The sequence below is a fragment of the Oratosquilla oratoria genome, chromosome 19, assembly GCF_046742065.1.
Source record: "Oratosquilla oratoria isolate Oo_2021 chromosome 19, ASM4674206v1, whole genome shotgun sequence".
Taxonomy (NCBI): domain Eukaryota; kingdom Metazoa; phylum Arthropoda; class Malacostraca; order Stomatopoda; family Squillidae; genus Oratosquilla; species Oratosquilla oratoria.
This window is the reverse complement of record NC_134795.1, coordinates 55,110,006-55,137,456: the sequence shown is the minus strand read 5'-3', so window position 1 is coordinate 55,137,456 and position 27,451 is coordinate 55,110,006. Positions and strand designations below refer to the sequence as shown.

At 40.2% G+C, this 27,451-nt stretch overlaps 2 protein-coding genes across 7 annotated transcripts in view; one reads left to right on the top strand and one right to left on the bottom strand.

Annotated features, from left to right (window-relative positions):
* The window catches only part of LOC143035900 (UBA-like domain-containing protein 2-B), a 92,626-nt gene extending 85,054 nt beyond the window's left edge, over positions 1–7,572 (top strand). For all 4 annotated transcript variants that reach the window (XM_076203092.1, XM_076203093.1, XM_076203090.1 and 1 more), the window contains one exon: positions 106–7,572. In XM_076203092.1, coding sequence (XP_076059207.1) covers positions 106–221 — 116 coding nt within the window. In that variant the 3' untranslated portion in view covers positions 222–7,572. The remainder of the gene's footprint in view (positions 1–105) is intronic.
* On the bottom strand, positions 2,542–27,414 carry Plekhm1 (Pleckstrin homology and RUN domain containing M1). 3 transcript variants are annotated; one of them, XM_076203086.1, is made up of 10 exons: positions 27,109–27,414; positions 23,743–23,879; positions 21,984–22,848; positions 18,539–18,607; positions 18,021–18,062; positions 17,739–17,857; positions 16,210–16,429; positions 15,972–16,106; positions 13,506–13,676; positions 2,542–13,034 (listed from the first exon to the last, which is right to left on the bottom strand). In XM_076203086.1, exons 1-10 carry the CDS (start codon positions 27,412–27,414, stop codon positions 12,918–12,920), a joined length of 2,181 nt encoding a protein of 726 aa, XP_076059201.1. In that variant the 3' UTR covers positions 2,542–12,917. The 3 variants fall into 3 exon arrangements, with proteins under 3 accessions (XP_076059201.1, XP_076059202.1, XP_076059203.1); XM_076203087.1 differs by having other exon boundaries at positions 18,021–18,047; XM_076203088.1 differs by lacking the exon at positions 18,021–18,062.
* Positions 27,415–27,451: the final 37 nt, after the last annotated feature.

Here is a 27,451-nt window from a genome sequence, read left to right as displayed (position 1 = left end):
AGGCAGTGAGTGTTGCATGTTGTGGGTTTCTAGTTCTCAGTCTTTGTAGACCTCATGTTTTTCATGTGTCGAGAAATGTTCTTGTTTTTTTTCTCTTTTTTTCAGGAGGCTTTTCTCCACCTCCGCCCCAATTTCAGTCTCCACAGCATCCACTCATGCAGCAACAATCCCAACCAAGGCACATTATTGCTAACAACATGCAGACCAATGCACAAAGATAAGTTGTGCCCGCTGTGAAACAAGCCACCACACCTACATGTACGTGATCCGAGTGTACAGTCTCTTCTTATTCGTAGCATCAGTTGGAGAGGAACTTTAGGAAAAAGGTTGGAGAATGATTTACCCAACCCTTTGTGTCTGCACTGTGGGAACAGCAGTGTAGAAAGTGACATTAGATGACAACAAAAAGGAACATGGAGCAACACGACATACCTTTCCAGTATGGACAGCTTCACTGGTCACATGTACCTTGTGATGGACTTTCAGAGAGTTTGAAGGCTTAGGGGATTGGATTGGAATGTGTGATGTCATTGTTTTATTATTATATATATATATATATATTTTTTGTGAGTAAAATATGGAAAATTTGAGTGCCCCATTGTACATATTTGATAGTGAAACTTGATGGGGTTGATGGAAAGTGGAGAAGTAAACAGGTAATTAGGATTGTGACAATTACTTCAGCCATGTTTGGCCAGTTATGCTAGATGGAGCTCTATTTAACCTGTATATAGTCAGTGTGATTCAGGTCGCTGGGTTGTCAATTTGCTAGGTTGCACAAAGAGGGGGCAGCAGGGCATGAGCAAGAGGCAGGAAGAGAATGTCATTACCTATTACATGAAGGATCATGTACAACTTGAACAAGAAAAATATGTAGGATTGTAATAAGGAAATTGTAACAACCTTTTATACCTCATTTTCAATATTGGTATATGGTAAGCCGAATGAGATGGAAAGGAGCTACTGAGAAGTTGGGCCATGTTATTAGCGTCGTCTTTGAACACCACGAAAGACGTTTATCTTCATAAGTGTTATAGTTTTGAGAATCAGAAGTGTATATCCTTATGCTGTGATAGGCAGGAAGAACATTTTCAGATTCCAGATTGGGAAGCACTAACGGAGTGCAGTACAGTATACATAATTAGGCACAGACATTATTCACAATGGATTACCTCATAGTTTTGGTTGTCCTGATGGCTTCATTTACAAGTTACAAGTTTCAGTGCTTTTGTATCAAATGTAACTTACAGGTGGTTTGCAATGATTATTGTGGACTGACTATTCACATATGTATGCCAAATTTTATGTCCAACCTTCTGTAATATTTTCTTTTGGAGAGGAATTATTTTCAGTGTACAAAATTGTGTTCTGCATGATGTTTTCTTAAGACATAGCATTTTTTCCTCTTTTACATTAAAGTCTAGTGAGGTAATAGAATGCTGTTCCCCCAAAGACTTATGAAGATTCCTTATTTGGAGATGCAGAGCCAAGCAAGGTGATCCCATCTCGGAGAACCTTTGGTGCCATCAACGAATCCAAGGGGCCTGGGAATGTTAAGAATATGAACAGAAAAACTGCAATAATATAATGATTTGACATTGAGATATGCTGCACATCTCCCATTATGTAGGTAGAGACCGTGCAGCATGCGATACAAAACCAAAATATTAGTTTTACTTTTAAAATGTTTAGTGTCTCGCTAATTTATGTCCAGCTGTATGTTCTGTTCATCTTCACAGATAATATATCTGAACATTTTCAGATAACATTATTGTCATCATTATATGATTTCCAATCCTCCCATCTTCAACAAGTAAAGTACAAAATGCCAAGGGTTTCTACATCTCCTTGAATGGAGTTGAGGAAAAAGGCTTGGCTGGCTGGTGTATGATGTAAGGATTTACAGAGGCTTGTAGATGCAAGGAGAGCTCAATTAAGGATTCCTGACAGAACAGAGACAAAGGATGCAGATGGTGGTACTATTACAGCTCCAGTAGATCGGAGTCCCATAAATTGAAATTTTAGGTTTTTTGATATTTCCGTAACTATAATTTTATTTAAAGGCAGTAAGGAAGCAGAAATTATTTCGGAGCTTGCAATCACGCAGTAGCTGTGTTGTTTGATTAGATACAGGCACACCCCTACTTCGAACAGGAAAGGTTCCTGGGGTTTGTAAATCCAGCATTACTACTGTCGGTACTAAATACAGTACAGTAAACAGCACTTTAAGAAAAGAAAAAAAAAAAGAAAAAGAAAAAAAATTGCACACTACAACTATTCCCAATAATACTCACCTCTTTCACTTTACATGTCCATCTTAGCTTCCAACATAAGAGTCCAAGGCTTCTTGAAGTTACCATCACTGCTGACTTCAATCTTCTGCTTGTGAGATATATTGGGGTGATTAAGTAATTGTGAAAAATAAATGACTACCACTATCACTGACTCAACAGAGAGAGAGTAACAACTGCATTGCATTTACAGGGTAACAATGCCACCTATTGTGTAGTGATTGAACTTATGAAAGAGTGAGGCGATTAGTTGTTGTTTTTTTTTCTTTTCTTTTTTTAGTGATGGGTTCATGAAACTTCCTAACTTGAATGTTCATAAGGTGGGGAGCACCTGTATATTACAGCAATACTGAATTTTGCACTAATAAAATCATGATAAATATTTGGTCCATAGACAAAACAGTCTTTTGACTAATAAGGTTACAGATAATGATTATAAAGTATTATTAGTAGCACCATTAATTTGGGAAATACTGCAGCAAATATGAGGCTTGTAATATAACAGTTGTGGCAGTTGTAGGACACAAATATAAGTTATTTGGGGGAGGAAGTTAGTAATGCATAAGTCATTCACTGACTGACATGTATAACTTTGATGATAGACATTAAAATTTCTTTTATAAGAGTAGGTAGTTAAGGGCAGTTAAATAACCACTTGAAGTCACTTGAAGGCTACTTAGTTTTTATGTTGAAGATTATGATTATAAAAACAGCACTAGCAGCATTTTGAAATTATTAAGTTTATATCAACAGCATTTTCAATGGAGAAGCCATATTGGTACAAAAATTAAATTTTGTTTAAGTTTCATGAATCAACATTAACTCAAAACCTTAAATGCATGGTGAAGAATAATTATTTGTTTATTCAATGTGTTGGTGCTGTTTTATTTATTAAAATTCCCCTGTAGAATATTTTTTATGGTTAATAACAAAAACAGTAAATTTACAAAAATACATATACCAAAAAGTCCTTTCCCATAGCACGAGGGAGTGGGGTCAGAGTATGCACCCACCCTTCACCCATCCTACATACATATATACCAAAGGCTTTTTCCCCCTTACAAGGGAAGTAGCCAAAAAACAAAGGTATAAAAAACACTCCCATCCATTCCACCCCCAACATACTCCACTCCCCTTCACCCTCTTTCCTTGGCACCTCGTGGATGACTGGTCATCACTGCATCTTGCCCACTGCCCTGGATCAGAAGCAGTGTTGCAAGGCCACTTCATCAAATCAGGAAACCCCCCTCTCCATCCCCTTATGCAGAAAAGGAGAAGACAGGGAGAAATCCCTTCAGGCTGCATCAATATATTTCTCACACGTACTCCCTCACCCCCCACCCACTCCCCCTCATGCATCACAGCATTGTCCATATACAACCATTCACCGCTATTTTCTGTCCTCTCCTGTCCTTCCTCAACAGACATTGCCCTCTTTCCTAGTGCCCCTTTTACCACATCCATCCATCTCATCGTAGGTTGCCCCCTCATGTTCACTCCTTCCACCTCTGCTACATTAAAAAAAATAAAAAAAAATAATAATAATAATAATAAATAAAAAAAATTATTGTCTCCCCTCTTAGCTCCTCGTGGATGAAAGGTCATCCTTGTATGCCTCCACACTGTCAGGATTAGAAGCAATGCAGCAGGACACAACACCTCTGCAGCAAGGCTACCTCTATGAATCCTCCTTGACAGTTAATGTCCCTCCTCATCTCAGCACCTTGTAGATTAAGGGTCACTCCTTTATCCTGCCACATTGCTTGGGTCAATAGCAGTGCAGTAAGACACAGCACCTCCATAGCAGGGCATAAAAGCTGGTTTACCCCTATCACTTCATCCATAGCAACCCCCACCTCCCCCCTCATCTCGAAATAATTTACAGAGTGGAAGAAAAGAACATCCTTTTGTCCATTCATGCCAATTTCCCCGCCCCCCACTTATTTCTGCTTGACAGACATAACCTTGTACATCCAAGGCCCCTTTCACCCCACCCATCCACCTCATTCTTGACCTTCCTCTTAAGTTCACTTCTGTCTGCTTTCCACACTCTTTTTAGTAGTCTTCTCCTCACTTATCCTTTCCATATGCCCAAACCACTGGCAGCTCTCTTACTACCCCTGCTCTGTGCATCGTCTTAACATTTCTCATTCTTTCCATTTCTATAACAACTATCATACTACCTTAGTGTGTGTGCGTGTGTATGTGTATATATAGCCCTACTGACCATCAAACCTGCAGTCAAAAATTAATCATCCATCTGCATAGTAGATTTATTATATGTTGAAATTTGCTCAAATTAGTTTCATTGATACTAGACTAATATTATTTCAGTATAGCTTTTACTTTAGTACTGCAAATCTGTATTACAACCCTATTATTTGCAACATTATAGTTTGGAAACGGCGAAACCTGTGACATGGTATAGCATGTATTTACAGTGATGGAATGAAGTGTAATGGAAGGGATTACTATTGAAGTATCTGCAATGGCAGGGAATGTAAAACTTTTTTACCTTGCTGCACTTTATAGATTTTCTTCTGATCCATGTTAACAAAGAAAAACATTATTTAGAATTCCATGTTGTAGCCGTTATAAGCAGGATAAGGCTGCTCATAAATTTATGTAACAGTAATGATCAACATAATGGGAAAATAGTTGCTATTACATTTTCATAAATGGTTGTTATTATGTGTTGTGAGTGGTAGGAGCACTGAAATAATATAGTTGCACATGGCAGAACAAATATTATTGCTAAATGGCAGAAATTGCATTAGTTTCTTAACATTTATATTACAAGTGGCAGAATTGCTAATGCCATTGACATCATATTTTATGAGCACATTGACCAGTTATTTAGCATTTACTTATGGATGGCAAAGATGTTTATGCTCGAGTGGCTTGAAGGACAGAAGCAGGAATATTTCACTGCCGAGAATAGTAGAGATTATCATATCATGAGTGACAGAGTTGTAAAGTTTCATGAATGATAGAATCTTGAATTTTATATCTAGAATAGAAGGAATACCTTTACTGGCTTGACCTTCTTGAACAGTATTTTTACTGTGCCATCCTTTGCAGGCCTGATTGCATCATGTAAAACAAAAAGTACCATAAATGGAGGGACCAATGACAGATACCTACACAAGGTGGTCCTGCAAGTGAGATATCAATTGTTTCCCCATCGCCCATCTTCAGTCCCTGTCAGTTTCATTTTTTTGTGGAGGTGCAGCCCCAATGTGCTGATGTGCAGTCTTTGAACTGGACTCGGTATTTCTCTCTATTATCTTCATTTGTATCTCATCCACCTTTAGACGCAAGAAGAGCTAACAACCAATGACTGCTCCCCTCTTTCCAATTACTTTCAGGTGATGACATAGAAACACACTCTAATACAAAGTAGACCACAGTCCAAGGTGATATTATTCCCTGAAGATAGAAGCACTGACTACTGCTGAAGAAATACTAAATTACCTATTTGGTGCAAAGCTAATCATATCATACAGCAGTAATTCCCAACATTATCTGGCTTGAGGCACCCTTGCCAAGCCTTTCAGAAGTCCTCGGCACCCTTATTAGAAAATATAAATTCTAGTTTGTCAGTATTTTGTTGATTCAACATCAGTGTAACAAAATTTTGTCCCTGGATAATATGAAAATACTCATTTTTACACTGATGCTGCTTTAATGAACAAAAATGGATGACAGAGAGAGTCGGTAATACAAAAATTATTTTTGCCCCGAGTTTTGGTGGTACCCTTAGTTGATCACACAGCACCCTTGGGTGCCGTGGCACACAGATTGGAAAGCACTGTCATAGAGCCATTCAAAGATATGGGTTTAAAGGAAAAATCCTTTCATTATTTTTTTAAGATACCAATGACAGGTACCTGCTAGTAGTTGTCCTGCAAGATGGGCAACAGAATAAACTCCCTTGTATCCATTTTCAGTATATAGCTATACATAAAAAATCCCTTTCCCTCATATCACGGGGGTAGCCGAGTCAAAGCATACAACCACACTACACCCATTCATAACTCCATCTGTTGTATTTTAGCTATTTGTGGATGAAGGGTCACCCCACTGCTCAGCTCAGAGGCAAACGATCAAGACACAGCACCTTAATTGTTCCATTGAATTGCAATGGCTGGAAATCCCACAGTGACTGACAGCAGTCCTTAAGCATACTCTGGAAAGAAACCTTAGCTTGTTGTCTTGTGTTGCATTAGTACAGGATTGTTTCTACATCACCAGCTTATAGTAATAGGAATAGGGGAGCCAATGTAATCAGTTCTCCATATGGGAAAAGGTGGAGGAAATAGAGTTGAAATTAACAGATCTTGGTTCTAGGCCACAGACATTATCATCCCCTTGGTGCTATGCTTCTTGATGGAAGGAAGGATGTTGACAGGTTTTGAAGATGAGCGTTTGGGAAATATGATTATCTTTGATGTACATCTTACAGGACCACCTCTCGCTGGAACTCATTGTTGGTCCCATAAGAGGTATAATATAGCTAAGTGGAGGCTAATATAGGATGAGGACTGAATCTGCTTCAAGAGCAATACAAGTTTTCATACAATGTGCAGTTCAATGTGCATCACAATACGACATTAAAGCATGTTGGTTTCAGTCTTGCCTCGTACCACATATTCCCAGGATGGAACCCAATGGCTACAGGTGACTGCAACATACCCTGGTAATCTGAGCATATAGGGCAAAGGTGACAGCTTTGGTTGTAGCCAAGCACCACCTGACATAAGCTCCTCCTCACAATTCCACCACTGCGTCCTTGTTTCTCTACTGTAGGTCCAATGGTTTAATGTATTATGAACTGAATATGTATTGTACATATATGTAAAATGTGAATAGAAATGATTCTTTCTACAAGTTGTACTTTCCATGGCATGATTATTGTGAACCTCATATGTATGTGGTACAGTATATGATGGAAAGCATGGGGAATGATTGATATTCATTGTTGAATATCCCTGTCTATATTAATCAGACAAACAATATGCAGGTTAGCATTCAACCCCAGTATTGTAATACAATGCCAGAGGTGTAGATTGTGTGCAGTAAGCTAGAGAGTGCTGCTACTGTCTATGTACATTTCTCTTTGTACTAACTAAACATTATTCTGATGTTTACCTGTACCGTCTCACATGAACTTTTGTAGAAGCCTCTTGGACATTTGACATCCAACTTTCCCTTATATGTGCTCCTATTGTGGAGCTGCCGTTCATCCTTGTATCATACTCTGTAGAAATGGATATAAGAACTGTTGTTTTATTATTCCTCTGTTTTAAGTATTATACCTATTAAGGGCTACTACTTTATCAGAGCATCCATCGGATATACTGCATAGGTAGAAATGTGACACATTTCACTACTTAGTAGATTCAGATTGTTCATTAGCAAAGTACCCAACATTGCCAAAATGCCAAGTGGATTATCAGGCTGTCACATGCTTTTTCTAAGTCGAAAAATACAGCATAGACATCTTGTCTGGCAATTGCAGTGCAATTTATTGTTTATATGCACTAGGATGTCTAGTGTTGCAGCCAGTTTGAAGGGATTATATTAGAAAATTACATTCCAGTTGGCATGAGCCTGAATGGGGCCATCTTTCCTAAGGATTGGAAAGGGCATTTTGTAAGAGTGAATGGGCAAGTTTGGGGAGGTTTTATCTTTTCCTGGCTTCAGGAAGGGGATGGTTGAATCTTTTCAGGCAGATGAGAGGATGCCTTTTGTCCATATTCAGTGGAGATTTAGTATAAATGATACTGCAGATGGGTGTAGGTGTTGTATCACATCTTTGTTAATTTGCATTTTGAGCAGTAGGCTTAGTAGCAGAGAGGTATGGTATTCTGTACTTGTGAATAATTGAATATAGTCTTAGGAGGAGGTTGGTGTGAAGTCTGGTAGTGACAAATTCCAGGGCAATCCGTGAATATGAATTAAAGTGTCCAGCCACCTCTCATCTACCTACAGGTATTCTCGACACAATTCTCTCCCTCTGGGACAAGTTTGGGTTAAATTGACCAAGGTAATTTTGATCAAAATTCATGGACCCTTGCCATCTGGGGGGTGGAGGGTAATTTTGGCCACCTCCATTACCCCAGAATTTTGTCTACAGGATGAAGACTTCAAGGTCTCCTGCTGACTTCACCTGGCCACCACTCAGGTCAAAGGCACAGCCTCCACAGACATGAAGGTGACCTGGTACACAACCAAAGCCTCTACCTGGGTTGGTGTCCACAAACACCCTTATACCCAGCCACCTCTCATCTACCTACAGGTGTTCTTTACAGGATTCTCTCCCTGTGGGACAAGTTTGGGTCAAATTGGCTGAGATTGACATTTTTGGCCAAATTCCATTTTTTTTTTTTTTTTTTTTTTTTTTTTTAAATTGTTTGGGGAACCTCCTTCAATTTGCCCAAACTCCCACAGGTCAAGAGCCTTGAGGCCTCCTGCGGATTTCACTTGGCCACAAGCAGGAGGGTGACATGATTACTGTGTTCAGGTCACTAAAGGGGATAGATTGCATTGATAGAAGAGATATTAAAGGCTCATATAGATATATATGGAATAGTTAAGTATGTGATATAGCCCAAGCTCAAACAATACAAGAGTTCAAATCTTATGAGAAATCAAAGATATGGATTAAGTTGGAACCATACATGAAACTGAGTCTAGATATGTTAGAAAACTAGAGAATAGGAGATGGACCCAACAACCATGCTCCTTTCCTGTATACTACAATTAGGTAAACACGCCCAAAGCCTGGAATTAGGCTGGTGTCCACGCACATGCCCTTGTACCCAGCCACCTCTCATCCATCTATGGGTGTTCTTTACACAATTTTTTCCCTCTGGTAGAAGTTTGGGCCAAATTGGCTGAGGTCACAATTTTGGCTAAAGTCCATGAGTACTTTACCATTTTTTGGGCACCTCCAATTTGCCCAAAATCTCGTTTGTAAGTCAAGGGTCTCGAGGCCTCCAGCAGATTTCACTTGGCCATTGCTCAGCTAAAATCTCAGCCTCCACAAGCAGGAAGTTCATATGCTATACACTTCATGAGCCTGAAGTTGGACTGGTGAACACACATGCCATTGTGCCCAGTCACCTCCCATCAATGTACGGGTGCAGATGGAGAGATGATAATGGAGGAGAAGGCAGTAAGGGGAAGATGGGCAGAATATTTTAAGGAGTTGCTAAATGTGAAGGAGGATAGGGAGGGAAAGATAGCTGCAGTGGGAAATGCTAAGAAAATGAGAGTGATGAGTGAGGAAAATGGAGGAGAAATAAGGAAGGATGAAGTGAAGGCAGCAGTTAAGATGATGAAAGCAGGTAAGGCACCTGGTCTGGATGGATGCCATGCAGAATGTCTTAAAAAAGGAGGTACAGTGATGGTGGACTGGTTGGTGAGGTTATTTAATATTTGCTGGAGAGAAGGTAGAGTGCCGGAGGACTGGAGGAGTGCTTGTATAGTTCCACTTTACAAGGGAAAGGGGGACAAGTGTGAATGTAGTAGTTTCAGAGGGATTAGCTTGTTAAGTGTAGTTGGGAAGGCTTATGGGAGGATCTTGATTGAGAGGATTAGGAGAGGAACAGAGGGAGTAATTGGTGAGGAACAGTGTGGATTTAGGACAGGTAGAGGTTGTGTAGATCAGATTTTTGTGGTAAGACAGATATGTGAGAAAGCTATAGGAAAGGGGAAGGATGTTTTTTGGGCCTTTATGGATCTGGAAAAGGCTTACGACAGGGTAGACAAAGGCACTGTGGGAGGTTATGCGGATATACGGGATAGGAGGAAAGCTTCTCGGAGCTGTCAAGAGTTTTTATGAGAATAGTAGAGCTTGTGTCAGGATTAGAAATGGAGAGAGTGAGTGGTTTGAGGTAAAGGTGGGACTTCGTCAAGGATGCGTTATGTCACCCTGGCTGTTCAACTTATACATGGATGGGGTAGTGCGAGAGGTAAATGCAAGGGTAGTGGGTCAGAGATTGGAGATGGTTAAAGAAAATGGAGAAAAGTGGGAGGTGAGCCAGCTGTTTGTTTGCGGACGACACTGCGCTTGTGGCAGGATTGGAGGAGGGATTGAGGAAGTTGGTGACAGAGTTTGGGAGAGTGTGTGATAGAAGAAAGCTGAAGATAAATGTGGGTAAAAGTAAGGTGATGAGATGTACAAGGGGTGAAAGTGGCAGTAATCTGGAAGTGAGCATTAAGGGAGAGCAATTGAAGGAAGTGGATAGTTTTAGATACTTGGGTGCAAATATGGCAGGAAAAGGTGGAGGTAGAATGTAGATTGAGAGAAGTGAGTAAATGCCTTGGTGGATTAAAAAGTGTAATGAGGAATAGAAATTTGGGAATGGATGCTAAAAGGAGACTGTATGAAGGAGTGATTGTGCCAACAGCACTGTATGGAGCAGAAACATGGAACATAGGAATAGAGAAGGAGCTTGAATGTGTCTGAGAAGTATGATGGGGATTACTAGGCTTTTTAAAGTGCTCTAGGGCAGTGGACAAGGTACAGGGATGACCTGTCATCCAGGAGGTGCTAAGATAAGAGGGAGGGTGGAGGGGTGTGGAGTGTATCAAGGGATGGAATGGTTGGGAATTATTTTATGCCTTTTCCTTTTTGGCTACCTCCCTTGTAAGGGGGAAAAGCCTTGGTATATGTGTGTATGTAGGAAATCGTAAGACTTAGTTTCCTCAAAAAGATCAGACTGAATGACATCAGGTAATGTATTATTTTTGTCTATTCTAGATGTTAGAATGGATATTTTACCTTAGTTGTCTGTGATGTTTCTACCTCTTATTTCTGATTTAACTTCGGAGAGGAAATTGTGTACAGGAATGTTCTTTCCATTAAATCTAGGTAATGTTGTATCATCCTTAACAAGTGATAAGATTCTGTATTGTCACTGTGTTTTGTGTGGCAGCTGTAAGCAGAAGGGATGGGATATGCCTGGTGTTTTGCAATTCAGAGCAGAACAGTTGTGTGTACAAGCTCTGTATGTTGTGTCAGAAAGAGGTTTGTACAACTTCATTAAATCAGAGTAAAAACATACAGAGTACTTGCCTTCTAGGTGATATTTAGAACAGAAATTATATCTACTTACCAGTGATGATGTAGAAGTTGGCTCTTAGGAGAATCTTTGAAGAATAGTTAACCCAAATGTAGGAGTTGGCGAGAAGAATCAATGCTGTAAAATAAATCTGGCATGAATATACAATCTTATGTAGCTAGAACTGGTGAGAGATGAATTATATGACACTTTTAAAGAAAAGGAGAGACATGCTTGTGTAAAATATGGAATCACTAAATATAATAATCATAAAATTAAATAACTAAGGTGAATTGGCTTGATTGGTGGAAGGATACTTTGATATTCCAAGAGTCTTGCCATTTTCAGAAATGGGGGAGAGTCTTCGTAGGCTTGCACATTGGCTGCTGTTGACGAGGCTGAGTCTCGTCGGCTGGTATGATATGCTGACGGAGACTTGCCATGCAGGTATGATACTTGAAGATGTGAATTGGTATGTGAACCCGTGTAGAATGAGGAAATGACTGGTTGTGATGTGTGATATGTGCACTCCTGTACACATCTTTTTGGTGAAGTCTCTCATGTGAGCAATGCAGCGAAGATGGATTTCCTTGTAGTGGGCAGCTGGGCGATGCAGCAAAGAGCATTGGCGCTTGACAAGATGCTTGATGATGCAGCAAAAACATCCATTGATAATGAAGGTCTGTATATCAACTGGGGAGTGCATATTAGATGCTACACCAGATCTTGCCTGGCCAGATGCAACCTGGTAGGATTTGATCTCTGTCCCCTGCCCACTGCTTGGGTTAGAAACAATTAAGGAAGGCATAGCACCTCTACAGCAGGGCCCAACAACTGAGGCAGGTTTATCCCCACTGCTTCAATCCATGGTAACTCTTCCCACTCAATTTACAGAGCAGACAAGAAATCATTTTTGGCTACATCACTTTATCATCTGTTCACAACCACTCCATTATCATATAAAAAGTTAACTTCCACTCTGCAAATGGGAATTATCAGTCAAACTTAGTCTTGCAATTAACCAAAATTTTAAATACATAATTCCAAAATTCCCTTACACAACCGACATCCAGATGGAGGCAATCATACTTGATTCATACATGTATACATATACCAAAGGCTTTTTCCCCCTTACGAGGGAGGTAGCCAAAAAACAAAGGCATAAAAACCACTCCCACCCATTCCATCACCACATACTCCCTCTTATCTTGGCTCTTCCTGGATGACAGGTCATCCCAGTATCTTGCCCACTGCCCTGGGTCAGGAGCAGTGTCGCAAGGCACAGCACATCCACAGCAAGGCCGCTTCATTAAATTGGTGACCCCTCTCCCTCTCTGTCCCCTCAGAAAAAGAGAAGATGGGGAGAAATTCCTTCATATTGGATTCACTTTCTAAATATCTTCAAAGAAAGCCTTCAGAATCAATTTGATAAAACAGGCATAATCAAACAAAGTGAAGAACTTTTTAGCTTTGGCTATATTTGTGAAAACTATTAAAGAAGTGAACATAAAAGTAACAATGATTTAACATGATGGGTGAATAATTCAACATTTTACTAGTGAGGTGCATCACGGTCTTGGGTTAACTGCCTTGCCTTGCGTCTTGCACACCGAGGACATTCTTGCCAGCTTTTGGCACATGATGTATGGTAAACTCCACTGCACTTACCACACTGAAAAGAGAGGAAAAATTAATAAAGATCACTGTTGTGGTTACTGGAGGATGTAGCCAGTTAGCTAAAGACTGTAGATCTTCTGCAAAAGATTAGGTGTAACAGATTGATTTGTGTACTGGTAATTTACGGATTTTACATGTAATTTACGGATTTTACATGAAATCCAAAGACTAAGTACCAGCCCCTCTGAGTTGGAGCTCCTGACAGTGGTGAGGGTGGGGCTTGGTTTTGATCATCTATTTTACAGGATTACCAGAATCAGATATATGTTGCTGGCCCCAGACTATGCATTTAAGATACCTACTTTGAGTTCACTACATAAAAATATTAGATGCTTACTCTCATGCAATTAGCTAGGTTTGAGAGTAATAAGCTCTTTTTTTTCAAGTTGAGAAAAAAAATCACAATGGGCAAACTACTTATGTGCAATGTTGTGCATCAATGAAATGACAAAAGGAGAATACATACTGTGTAAGCAAGACCAAGTTGGAATGGGTAGATGATGTCAGATTCTTTGCAGAGTTCACAGTAAAATCCTCTTGAAGAACACATGGAGCATTTGAAAATGTGTGTTTTCCCCCACTTCACAACGTGCCGTAATAATGTCACCAACTGACCAGTGTTCACCAAAACCAAGTCCTAATATATTGAAATAAAAAGAACAAGAGTATATTAAAAACTAGATATTCACTAGTACATAGGTTCATCTAGTAACAACAAATAAATGATTAATTTGGCATTTTATTTACCATACATGCTCCTACCATAAAATAAGAGACTGTACTCAGGTTTATGTCAAATAGCTTCTTTTCAGATTAAAGCAGGCTCATAACAAAAGAGGATCTTTATCAATCAAAACTCATGTATTCTTGAGTCTGCCCCTCAACAGAGTTGTGGCTATGGGTGCTGCCTCTAAACAACCATTTTTCCTTCAGCCTACCCCTTACTGAATAAAATTGCTGTGCATTAGGCAGACCAAAATTTGCTAACAACAGTAAGTAATATCTATATGCCAAGGGCTTTTTATCCCTTACCAGGGAGATAGCCAAAGTCAAAAGGCATATATATACCCACTCCCACCCATACTCCCATAAATAACCTTTTCCTCCCTCCTATCTTAGCTCCTCATGGATGACAGGTCATCCCTGTACCCCATCCACCACCCTGGGTCAGAAGAAATGCTTTATCTTGCTGCAATAAGTTATCAAGTGGGTTAAATAGAAATCTAGGTTTTGAAACATATGTTGACTCTTCCCTCCTCCCTATTGTTTAGGGTGGTGTTAGGCATAGTCCTCACTTCCCTTCCCACCTCTTCTCTTTACTCACTGGTCCTCACCTTGTCACTCCCGTCCTCACCTCCTCTCTGCCCATGACATTTCACCTCTAAGTATCCCCAAGGGAATCGCTCATGGAATGACTAATCAGCCCCATGGTTTACCATGTGACCACCACAAAACCTCTTTGAAGAAAAACACATGCAGTGCCAGCATCGGCCCGCCATGACTAAACCTGCACCTTGGCCAGCCACGTGACGGAACACTGAACCTATTGAAGAATGGATACCCTCTGTCTTCGTGAGTCACTGGCATCATACATTTTGCCTCCGACTTCCCACACAGTGCATGTGACCTCACACCAATTAGGAGCACAGGTCATGACCTGCCTGTGTATATAAGAGCTGAACAGACACCAAAGATTCAGATAGCCCCAGAGCAGCATACGTGAGCCTGGCTCATGGTTCCTGCTTTCTCACCCCCTTCTTGCTCTCTCACAAGCAGATTACCCAGTGACATGACTTGAAACACAGTTATCACCTCCCTCACAGACTCGTTTCCCCTCCCCAATGGCACCCAACTTTCACTGTTAAATAAACCAACTCGATCTCCACCAGAGTTTGCCTTCAACCAGCCTAACTGGTGGTTATTTGCTTTATCACCCCATTGCCCTGGATATTTTGCTGGAGACATGTGGCCAATCACAACCACTCCCCCCCGTTCACTCTTATCTCTTGAATTCTCTTCCTTGCTCAATAGATGTTCTTTTTGCATCTAACAATCATGTTATCTCACCCATCTACCTCATTATCCATCCCTGTAACATACATATACCAAAGGCTTTTTCCCCCTTACACAGGGGATAGCCAAAAAGAAAAAGGCAAAGAAACCACTCCCACCCATTCAATTTCCCATATATTCCACTCCCCTTCCACCCTCCCTCTTATCTTGGCACCTTCTGGATGATGGGTCATCCCTGCATCCTGTCCACTGTCCTGGGTCAGAAGCAGTGTCACAAGATACAGCACATCCACAGCAAGGCCACTTCATAAATTCGGCGACCCACCCTCTCCGTCCCCTCATCCCTGTAACACCTCCCATAATTCTCAAACACATTTAAGCTCTTCTTTTCTGCCTCCTTCAAGTTACAAGACTCTGTTCCATATGGTGGTATAGGTACAATTCATCCTTCATGAAACATTCTCTTTGTGTTCATCCCCAGATACCTACTTCTCTTAAAACTTATCATTTTCCCCAGACATCCAATCCCTCCAGTCTCTTGCTTCCAATCTATCACCACTTGTTGCACACCTATTCATCTTACCTTTTCCCATATTTAATTTCTCACACACCTTCCCAAAATCTGCCACCAACTGCTTCAGTCTATCCTCAGACTCAGCCATGCAGCGTCTTCCACAAACAAATGACCTACTGCTCATTTCCATCTAACAAAATGAACCATTGTGACATTACACAACCCTGGTATAGCCTCATCTTTACTTCAAGCTTTTGGTTCTCTGCGTTCCTGATCCCTACACAAGATCTACTAATCATGTAAAAAGTTTGGATCATCCTCGACAAACAAATCTGGAAAATTATCACCTTATGAACAACCCAATATCCCAAACTTCAGTACAAACTGTAGGAAATGTGTACTTACATTTATGGAGTAGAGATGTACATGTTCATACAGATACTCTCTTGGCCAAACCATTCTCCTTAGTTGCTGGGGAACTGTTTCAGTGTTGCAAGTGAAAATGTAGGCACGAATGTAGAGCAACTGGGTTCGTAAAAGCTGAGAAAAAATGGAGGAAAAGGTCCTTTGGTTAGTATGCACATACATGTGTGTGTGTGTGTGTGTGTGTAAAATACTGAATAACTTTCTGAAGCTCATTTACCTGCATTTCGGCCATCTGATCAACATGGGTATACAACTTTGGATTGGCAGTTCGTACATCCACCAAGGGTTGATTCTGCATAGACAACAACCAGTTACCAGTCTGAGTGCAGACAGGATGGGTCCTCATATCCCAGTTGCCTACAACCCTACTGGGAATCACCATTTCTTCACCATCATGGCAATGACAACAGTAGTAATGACTATCATATACACAAAGCCTGTGGAAGTTTAAACAATACAACATTAATAGCTACTTATGCTAAGGCTTATCCAAGTACTTATATAACCTATTCTGTAGAGAGGATCATTTTACATTTTTCTTAATCAAATTTTTACACTGGTACTATATACATTCTCTAATCCATTAACTCTAATAACGAAAGGGTACTTCCTTGTTTGGAGGTGTGGTTGTCACAACACATACATACATATACCAAAGGCTTTTTCCCCCTCATAAGGGAGGTAGCCAAAAAACAAAGGCATAAAAACCACTCCCACCCATTTCTGTCACAACACACCTACATAATAAACAAATAATATACATTTGACCATGCCTTCCACCTCCAAACCTTGGGGTTGAAGGGTAACCTTGTCTCCCTTCACACTGTCAAGAACAATGCAGCAATGCACAGCTCTTGCCCAGCAAAGCCTGACCCTAGAGGCGGATTACCCCCAATGCTTCAATGTATGGCAACGCTCCTCATTTTCCACTAAAATATATTACAGTGAGACATCTCATTAATGGATGTTAATTAGCTGCGTTTGCGGTGTTTTTGAGTGGTTTTTGGGTGGCATAGTGATTGCACGCACTAAACAACAGCGCCAAAACCATCGAAAACACAGCTAATTAACATCCGTTAATGAAAGGTCTCACTGTATAAAGCAAACGAATGGGTGGTGGGAAGGATGTTAGGGAGTGGTTATGTGTGAACAATATTTTGATGCAACCCCAAGGATCTTCTCCCTGTCTTCAATGTTTCTGCATGCGGGGAAGAAGAGGGCAGAGGGGTATCACCAATTAAATGAAGCAGCCTTGCTGTGGATGTGCTGTGTCTTGCTGCATTGCTTCTGACCCAAGACAATGGGTGAGGTGCAGGGAGAAACAACATCCATGGGAAGTCAAGATGAGCGAGAGAGGGAGGGATGGTGGATGCGAGTTGAATCATTCCTTTTGACTTGGCTACCTCTGGTGAAGGGGAAAGAGCGCTAGGTATATGTATGTATGTACAAAGAAAACGAGAACCACATCCTTCCAATCCACCATTCATTCTTTATCTCCTTCCACTTCCTCTTATATTTAACACTTTCCTCCTAAGCACCCAAAGCCTCTTTCACCTCAACCATCCATCTTGTCCTTCCTCGAGCTCACTCCTTCCACTTCCATTTACCACAATATCTTTTCTAATGATCCATCATTCATTCTTTTCATGATTGTCTATTAATGGGTTGGAGCGAGAAAGATTTAATCCATTAATGGGTAGAAGATTTCCAGATAATATGGAGGAGAGGGGAGATAGATTAAATTACCTTGCTTGGCCATAAATCATCCCAATATAAGACTGGCACTGGTAACACTTGTACTGTTGGGCATCTAGGCCTTCTTCTGTAGTAATTCGTAGATAATTAGGTAAGAGCTTTGTAGTGTCCTGTAAGAGTAATGAAAAGGCTTTTAGCAAAAGAGGCAACATATAAACTGCAACTAAGGTTATCTGCAATATGAACATGAATTATAAAAGTAACAAATGGTAAGCATAAATTGGATGATGATGAACGGAAAGAAAAAAATAATAATAATAATAACATACTTACAGAGAATAATGAAGCAGGCTTAAGTAGCTTTATAAAAAGAATCCATATGAAAAATCAAGAGAATTATACAACTAATTTTGTACAGAAAATGTTTTGGTATGAAGAATACTGTTAGGCTGAGACACAACAATATTCAAATGATAGCTGTAACAGGTGAAATAATATATGGGGAAAAAAAAATCCAGCAAGAATAGTATGCAACATTGCTAATATCAGGATGGAATAGAGGAATGGGAGTGAAATAGTGAGCGGAAGATGACAGAGAGAAAGAGAGAGGGGGAGAAAGAGATATGTGGGGCAATACAAAGAGGAAGAGAGAGAATTTAACTGTACCTATATTTTTATTTCCTGGAGGAAGGGGGATGAATAAACTAGCTTTAATTCACATACATGAAAATACAAGTGAGAATATGTAGCATACAACCATAAGAAAAAAGTTTTGTATGGTATTTGTAATTTATCATCAAATCTGATAAAAAGAAAATAGTTACAAGTGTTTTTCACGAAAATAAACTCACTTCATCAACCGAATGATGGTGTCTGGGAAGCACCTCATAATTCAACTCCTCAAGCTCCCCAGGAGAAACCTGAAATCGGAAAAATAGAGAAGTGAAGAAATTAATATTTTCATGGAACACATTTAATGAACCACGCAGAGTGCGGGGTGATCTAATAGAAGTGTTCAAGTGGATCAAAGGCTATAACAAGGGTGATGCAAACAAGGTCATCATAATAAAACAACAGGTCAGGACTCACAGTAATGGGTATAAACTGGACAAATTTAGATTTAAGAAGGAAATAGGCAAGAATTGGTTTACTAATAGGGTGGTCGATGAATGGAATAAACTTAGTGACCATGTAGTAAACGCTGAAACTATCAGTTGTTTTAAAAAACGATTAGACAACTTTATGGAGGGGGATGACAGGTGGTGATGGATACGGAGCTGCCTAGTGTAGACCTTATGGTCTTTTGCAGTCTCCTTTATTCTTATGTTCTTATGCCCTTGATCCAGCGAAGCTGAACCAAGGGCATGGTTCATTAAATTCCATGCTACAAAGCCCTCTGTGAGGGGCACCATACTAGCCTCCTGATGGGGTGGGGGGAGTGTGTGATGTTAAACCATAGCGTCATCATCACATTGACTCTCGTACAATACATATACCAAGGGCCTTTTCTCCCTTACATGGAAGATAGCCAAAGTCAAAGGCATAAATCCACTCCTATCCATTTCATCCCCACTTACTCTACTCCCATTCACCACCCCTCCTTCCCTCTTTTCTTGGCTCCTCCTGGATGATGGGTCATCCCTGCATCTCACCCATTGCCCGGAGTGAGAAGCAATGTAACAAGACACAGTACATAAACAGCAAGGCTGTTTCATTTAATCAACAACCACCCCTCTCTGTCCCCTCATGCAGAAAATAAAAAGACGGAGTGAAATCCCTTTGGGCTGCATCGAAATATTATTTACACATGTTCCTTAGTCCCTCCATCCCCCACACACTCACTTCCATATATCACAGCATCAGCCATACACGACCATTCTCCATTCACCCCTATCTTGTCTTCTCCCTTCATTCCTCAACAGACATCCCCCTCTTTCCCAACGTTCCTTTTACCCCATCCATCCATCTCATCCTTGGTCACCCCCCTCACATTCACTCCATCCACCTGTCTTCCACACTTCTTTTACTAATCTTTCTTCACTCATTCTTTCCATGTGTCCAAACCATCCCAATGCTCTTTCAACAACCCTATCTCCCAACTCCTTTTCCACCCCCACTCTCCTCCTCGTTTGTCACTCTATCCAGCCTAGTAACCCATATCATATTTCTCGGACATTTCATTTCATACACATTCAAACTCTCTCTTATGTTCCATGTTTATGCCCCATAGAGTACTGCTGGCACAATCACCCTATCATACAATATCCTCTTAGCATCCATTCCTAAATGGCTATTTCTTATTACACTTTTTAATTCCCCAAGGCATTTACTTACTTTTCTCAATCTACATTCCACTTCCACTACCACATTCACCCCAAAGTATCAAGAGCTATCCACTTCCTCCAGACTCTCTCCTTTAATACTCACTTCTAATCTACTGCCATCCTCTCCCCTTGTACATCTCATCACCTTACTTTTACCCAATTTATCTTCAACTTTCTTCCCACATCTCCTCCAATTCCATTAGCAAACGAAAACTGGCTTATTTCCCATTTTCCTCCATTTTCTTTAAACATCTCCAATCCTAAGCCCATTACACTTGCATTTACCTCTCGCACCACCCCATCCATATATAAATTGACCAGCCACGGCAACATGACTTATCCCTGGTGAAGTCCCACCTTTACCTCAAACCACTTGCTCTCTCCATTTCTAACACAGGCTCTACTACTCTCGTAAAAAATCTTGACTGCTCTTAATAGCTTTCCTTCTATCCCATATATCTGTAATACATCCCACAGTACCTCCCTGTCTATCATGTCATAAGCCTTTTCCAAGTCCATAAAAGCCCAAAAAACATCCTTACCTTTTCCTAAATCTTTCTCACATATCTGCCTTACCTCAAAAATCTGATCCACTCAACCCCTATCTTTCCTAAACCCATACTGTTCCTCACCAATCACTCCCCATTCCTCTCCTAATCCTCTCAATCAAATCCCTCCCATAAGCCTTTCCAACTACACTCGACAAACTGATCCCTCTGAAGCTACTAATTACACTTGCCCCTTTTCCCTCGTAAAGCTGAGCTATACAGGTACTCCTCCAGTCCTCCAGCACTCTACCCTCTTTTAGACAAACATTAAACCTCACCACCCAATCTACCATCACTGTAACTCCACTTTTTTAGACACTCAGCATGACACCCATCTAACCCAGGTACCTTACCTGCTCTCATCATTTTAATAACTGCTTTCACCTCATTTTTTCTTATTTCTCCTCCATTTTCCTCATTCATCACTGTCATTTTCTTAGCACCTCCCACTGCAACTACCTTTCCCTCCCTATCCTCCTTCACATTTAGTTACTCCATAAAATACTCTGCCCATCTTCCTCTTATTGCCATCTCTTCCATTATCATCTTTCCATCTGCACCTTTTATCTTTTCTTCTCTGCTTGATTCACCTCCCCTTCCTCTCTTAATTTCTTTCCAAAACATCACTGGCTCTCATGACAATCACAAATGTCAACACATTAATAAGTTAGACATGGCGATAATCACTGGTGCATCATATACAAATAAACAATACTACATTTATCTGGACTGTTTCACAAAGTGGAAAACATTTTCCAGAAGCCAGGGATGACCCTTCATCCACGGGGAGCAAAGATGAGAGAGAAACAAGGGTGGTGGTTGGGAGTGGCTACATCCCTTACAAGGGTGAAGAAGCCCTTGGTATATAGATGGTTTCACAATGTAATAACAATATCAAGATGGCATAATATAAAGAAATCATGTGCAAACCAAGTGTGTATTGAGAAGACCAAGGTAAAATGTGCACACAATATATTCACTACCCCAAGATCTCTTTGGAAGGCGACTCACAACTCCCAAGTTGGCCCCTATGTCACTTAAGAAAGATATATTGTGCTGTCTGGGTAAGGCTAGGGTGGAGCCTTATACAAAGAAGTGTTCAGAGTACTTGTGTGATGATTGTCTCTGGGCCAGTTTGTTTCTGTAGGCAGGCCTATTTTGTATTGGTATTATTTTTGTGCTGGATGGTGACCTCAATTGTAATGCTAGTGTGATATTTGTTGGGAAGGATTTTTCTCTATGGTTATCTGATAGGGTATGAAGGAGCATGTGGAGAGGACACTAACTTTTTTATGTGGCTTCTATTGGGATGGTTTTGATGTATGCTGTTATTATTCTCAATGCTTTATTTTATACAGTTTGTAGTGTCTTTTTGTTTTCCAGACTGTTGGAAATCATGCACAAAATATTTGAAACAAACTTACCAAAGAATCTGTCCTTGTGTGTCTTGAAGCTTCCTTGTCAGACTGCCCTGTAGTTCCCACCTGGATGGATGGTAGTGCTGCAATACTTACAATGGAAGGTGGAACAGATTCTTGAGGTGCCTCCAAAGCAGAAAACAAGGATTTGTACTCTGGGACATCTTGATTCCAACTATTCAGTAAACTGCTGCCATCATCACTCACGCTTAGAGTCACAGACAAAGATCTATGCACCCATTTTTTGGATTCTTCTAATTCTTCCAGTGGTCCTGATGCTTCCTGAACTTCCGTCTCATCACTTCCTTTTTGTTCCTGCTTACCCGAGTCATCATTTTTTGCACTTGATCTTATTTCTTTATCACAATGAACCGCCTGAATGTCACCTGTATTAATAACACCACCACCATCATGTTCTACTTGTCCCTGACTAACATGTTTATTTTGTGCCGCCTTAAATTTAACCACCTCCTCCTCCTCCTTCTGCTTCTCCTGCTCCTCCTCCCCCCACTCAGCTTCAGGCTTTTCTTTATTTTCAATGTTATCACTAATAAAACTCGTTTCAGGTGTTCCACTCATAATTATATCAAACATTTGGTCATATATGGGTGTCTCCACACTAGGTATATCCATTCCTTCCATCCCTTGGTCAACAAAAGTACTGGCCACATCTGTTCCTTCCAACACGGGTTCAGACACATAATCTTGAGCCCCAGACCGAATCCAGACACCAGCAAGTACCAACGGAGTTTGAGTCCAAGTATTCAGAACAGCAGCGTTGGTTGCAAAGTTGAAGGGAATGCTGGCAATGGGCTGCAGAACGCGAATCATCATGTCTGGGTATTCGCAGTCCCGAACAAAAGCTGTAGATCTAAAGATGGGAAATCATGAATCATGTGCTTTTACGTGAAAAATCAAAATTAATAAATATCATAAATATCAAATTAAAATTCAGATATTCATCAAATCATCAAGCCTCTGCAGCAATAGCAACACATAACTACACTGGAAATACAGCTAGCTGCAAACACCATGCAGATAGAGAACATATCATACTGCCAAAAATTTATGTAGTCAAGAGTGCTATACAAAATTTCTTTTCCTGTGACTTGAGAGCCAATCTAGGGACTGCCTTGTTACAGCTTGAACACACAGCCTTCCCTCTGACAAAGAACTTGAGGCAACAAAATAACCAACTCATCCATCTCGAACTTTTTCACATCTATGACATGTTCTGTACATTCTCTTGCTAAAGACCAATTTCACCTAGCCATAAAAACATTGAGTCTTAGCTAGCTGAGAACCCAAAATATTTCAAAACAACCTTCCATCCATGACTAAATACCTATACAATGGTGTCAACAAAATACCTGATTCATTCATCTCGAACTTTTTCACATCTATGACATATTCTGTACATTCTCTTGCTAAAGACCAATTTCACCTAGCCAAGAAAACATTGAGTCTCAGCTAATTGAGAACCTAAGATATTTCAAAACAACCTTCCATTCACGACTAAATACCTATACAATGGTGTCACCTAAAGGGCAATACTATTACCATGTATGTATTTATATTTATATACTCATGAAAATATTTAATTCCATGATGCTTATATGTGTAATAAAGTACCAAGTAAGCAAAATACAAAAATAATATAACTCAGAAATAATGCTCTTATGAAAATTATACATCATTTCTATGTTCAAAGATGATTTCAATAATTCATCTTGTTTCCATTAATCCCAACAACCAGTCAACTTACTTATAGTAGTCCTTGAGTGTAGTCTCATCCTGCATTAACACAGTCAGGTAACTTAGCAGCTGTCCTTGGTTCAAAGCCAAACGTATCCAAGCTCGTCCTTTGCCAACTTCACTTGTTATGAAGGACAGTTGGCTTACCTAAACAGAAGAATTAAATAAATCATTCATCTCAGGAGTATCATGTATATATTATTATTTCTTATATTATCAATTTTTATTTATCTCTTTCAGGAGTATCATGTTTAATCATTATTATTTATATTATCACAATTTTCATTTCTCTTTATTTATCACTATTATATATTTTTTTCTGCATCCGACCTAGTTATGGACCAAGAGGTCTCCTGTTGGCATGCTCCGCCTTTGTAAGATGGGTGCAAAACAAAACTAAAAATATAAATAAACTTGTAAACAAAAAAACCCTTTCCCTCTTCTAAATGGTGGTTAGGTCAAAACACATACCAACTTCATATACACTTAAATCCCATTACACCTGCCTCAGTACCTCATCCCGGTGTCCAACTACGCCATTTTGATGACAGCAGAGCAGCAATAATTTAATTTATCTCATGGAATATTGAAGATACACAGCCAAAGCAATACAACATTGAGCAGGCTTTTCTTGGTTATTAATGAAACAAGGGTAAAATGATGAAATATGAGGAAAGCATAAACACAGTCATTCAGAATTCTTCAATGTTCAAGGAAATCAGAGAGGAATACCGAGCCACTTTTTACTCATAGTTCTATCCCTTGGTTCTGCTGTTCTTCATCTTTTCCTGTATCAGTCCAAGGACACCCACACAGCATTCTTTTCCCTATCACAGGATGATGTAACATCCTGTGACATACAGGGGTGACACCACCATATTCTTGACTCAGCCACTCCCCATGGGGTAAAAAGCCATTGTTCTTCAATCTTTCCTGCATCATTCCATATAATGAACAAGAACCTGCACCTCCTGTTGTTGTTGGTTAATACAGTGTCAGAGGATGCTGTCACTAAAGTTCCTAAGTAGCTCTCTGTATATATGAAGCTATAACTATGTAGCTCTCTGCATCTGCAATGCCATAAACCTCAAGGGTTGACAAAAGGGTTTATGGAGTAGCAAGGGACATGGCATTATTTTACGGAAAATTCAGTTGATAAACGTGGGAAGGAAGCAACTCTCCATTGTCAGATATTTTTTGAAAAGACAGAGGAAATACAAAGCTGACAGATATAGATCTTGAGTCTAATTCAGGACAAGTGTCAGCCACTCAAGGTTGCACCTACAGATGATAATATAATGTGGGTGTTGATGAATTTTGAAAATAGACAGCAAGACGACTCGCTCTGATTTTGTCTTCCATGACCACCACTTGTAAATACAGTACCTTTCATTAGTTCCTTTACTACATACATACACCAAAGGCTTTTTCCCCCTTTGGTATATGTATGTAGTAACGGAACCCATGGTTCCTGTACTAGTATTGTTTAATATGCAATAAGCATTGATACATACATATACCAAGGGACTTTTCCCCCTTACAAGAGAGGGAGCCAAAGTCAAAAGGTATAATTACACTCCCACTCATTTCATCCCCACCCACTCCATTCCCATTCATCACCACTCTCTCACTCCCTCTTTTCTTGGCTCTTCTTGGATGACAAGTCATCCCTGCATCTCGCCCATTGCCCTGGGTCAGAAGCAACATAGCAAGACCCAACACATCAACAGCAAGGCCACTTCATTTAATCAGCAACTCCCCCTCTCCATCCCCCCAGACAGGAAACAAGAAGACAGGGAGAAATCCCTTTGGGCTATGTCAAAATATCATCCACACATACTCTCCCAACCCCCCATCCCCCACCCACTTCCTTCCATCATCCATACACAAACATTCACCACTCAACCCTATCTTCTGTCCTCTCCCATTCTTCCTTAACAGACATCCCCCTCTTTCCCAAAGCCCCTTTTACCCCATCCATCCATTTCATCCTTGGTTGCCCCCTCCTGTTCACTCCCTCCCACCTCTGCCTTCCACACTTCTTTTACTAATCTTTCTTCATTCATTCTTTCCATGTGTCCAAACCATCCCAATACTCTTTCATCATCCCCAATCTTCCAACTCTCTCTCCAACCACCCTCACCTCCTCGTTTCTCACTCTATCCAGCCTATTAACCCCTACAATGCTTCTCGGGCATCAAGCATCTCCCTACCTTCTGTCTTTTTCCTCTTTCTCCATGTATTCTCCACTTTCAACTTACCTTCCACCAAAAAATTATCTGATATTCCCCCACTGTCTCTCCTAAGAACATCCAAAACTCTTCCTACTTTTCTCCTGTTTACCACTATATAATCCATTAAAGCCCCATCTATCATCCTTCCATCCACCACCCTCTCCCATGTGTACTTGTGCTTGACTTTCTTCCTGAACACTGTATTTGCTATCGTCAATTCTCTAGACCAGGGGTTCCCAAAGTGGGTTCCACGGAATCCTTGGGTTCCGTGAAGCTAGGCCAGGAGTTCCGTAGGTCGTAAGCTAAAGTTCACCAGACATGCTTACTATTACAGTACAACTTACTATTTTGAGTATAAAGTATATTTGTTTAAAATAAATTCATTTTTCAATATAGTATGTTTTATTTTGGGTTCCATTTTTTTTTTTAAATAATGTCAAAGGGTTCCGCAACAAAAAAAGTTTGGGAATCACTGCTCTAGACATATCTCCACCACCTACTCTCCACTACAATAAATATTTCAGCAACAAAAATTTTCATTCAAAGGTGAAAGGATTGATGGGCAACAGTGTCTTTTGATGCAGGTGTGCTTTGACTTGGCCAACTCCTTGTATGGCAAAGATCACAAAGGAGAACACAATATGCAAAGGCTGTTTCTTAGAATGTTTAACCACTTCAGCACGACTCAAATTCTCACACACATCATCAGTTACCAAATGTATGATTCATCACACTACTCGCATTAAAAAATATAAAGTCACTATTGTATTATTTGTTCCTTTTTACTCCGAGTAATAATGAATGCAGAAAATGTGATCAAACCAGTTCACAGAATCTGAGGATAACATGTGTACAACTGCAAAAAATATATATAATCAAGATGCCAACACAGGCATACTCATGTTACCCGCACCTCACAACACCTACGTGGACATCGTACTAAAGTGGTTATGAGTCAAAATTCCTATTTTTTATTAATTTTATTTCCTTGTTACCAAGTGGTTTCTTTTTTTGTGTAAAAATCTATTCCTTCACAAGAAAGAGATGAAAGACAGAGATAAAGAATTAGAGAGAGATATATGTTCCTTCAGAATAACTTATTGTGAAATGTGGCATACCTCTAGGAATCAACAAATACTTGCCTGCTGGATGAGGTCCCGATGGCTCATAGTAAGGACGACTGGCCAAAAGTTAGGTATGGGCATTCGGTCGGGGTCAGCCAACAAGGATGAGAAACGTTCCCCTAGAGAATCTCGTAGTCCATGAATCAGGACTGCCTCCAGGGAACTGCATAGGGCGTTAGTGTTGTCTGTGTGTCCTAATGTTGGTCCTTTAGAAATTTTGGGTATTCCAGGTTGTACCAAGCTCTGCACTGCATCTTTAATTCGATTTAGTAGCTGCTTCTTAATAGCAGCCTCTCTCTTTTCAAGCTGAATCTTTTTGAACATCTTGAATCAAGAGATAGTGACAAGTTATGTATATAAC

Excerpts from the sequence above, each read along its gene's own strand:
- Plekhm1 (XM_076203086.1), bottom strand. The coding sequence starts at position 27,414 with ATGTTCAAAAAGATTCAGCTTGAAAAGAGAGAGGCTGCTATTAAGAAG. Across the intron at positions 23,880-27,108 it reads ATCGGGACCTCATCCAGCAG|GTAAGCCAACTGTCCTTCAT; the intron begins GCAAGTATTTGT and ends TCTTCTGTTTAG. Across the intron at positions 18,608-21,983 it reads ACACAAGGACAGATTCTTTG|GTTTCTCCTGGGGAGCTTGA; the intron begins GTAAGTTTGTTT and ends TTCCGATTTCAG.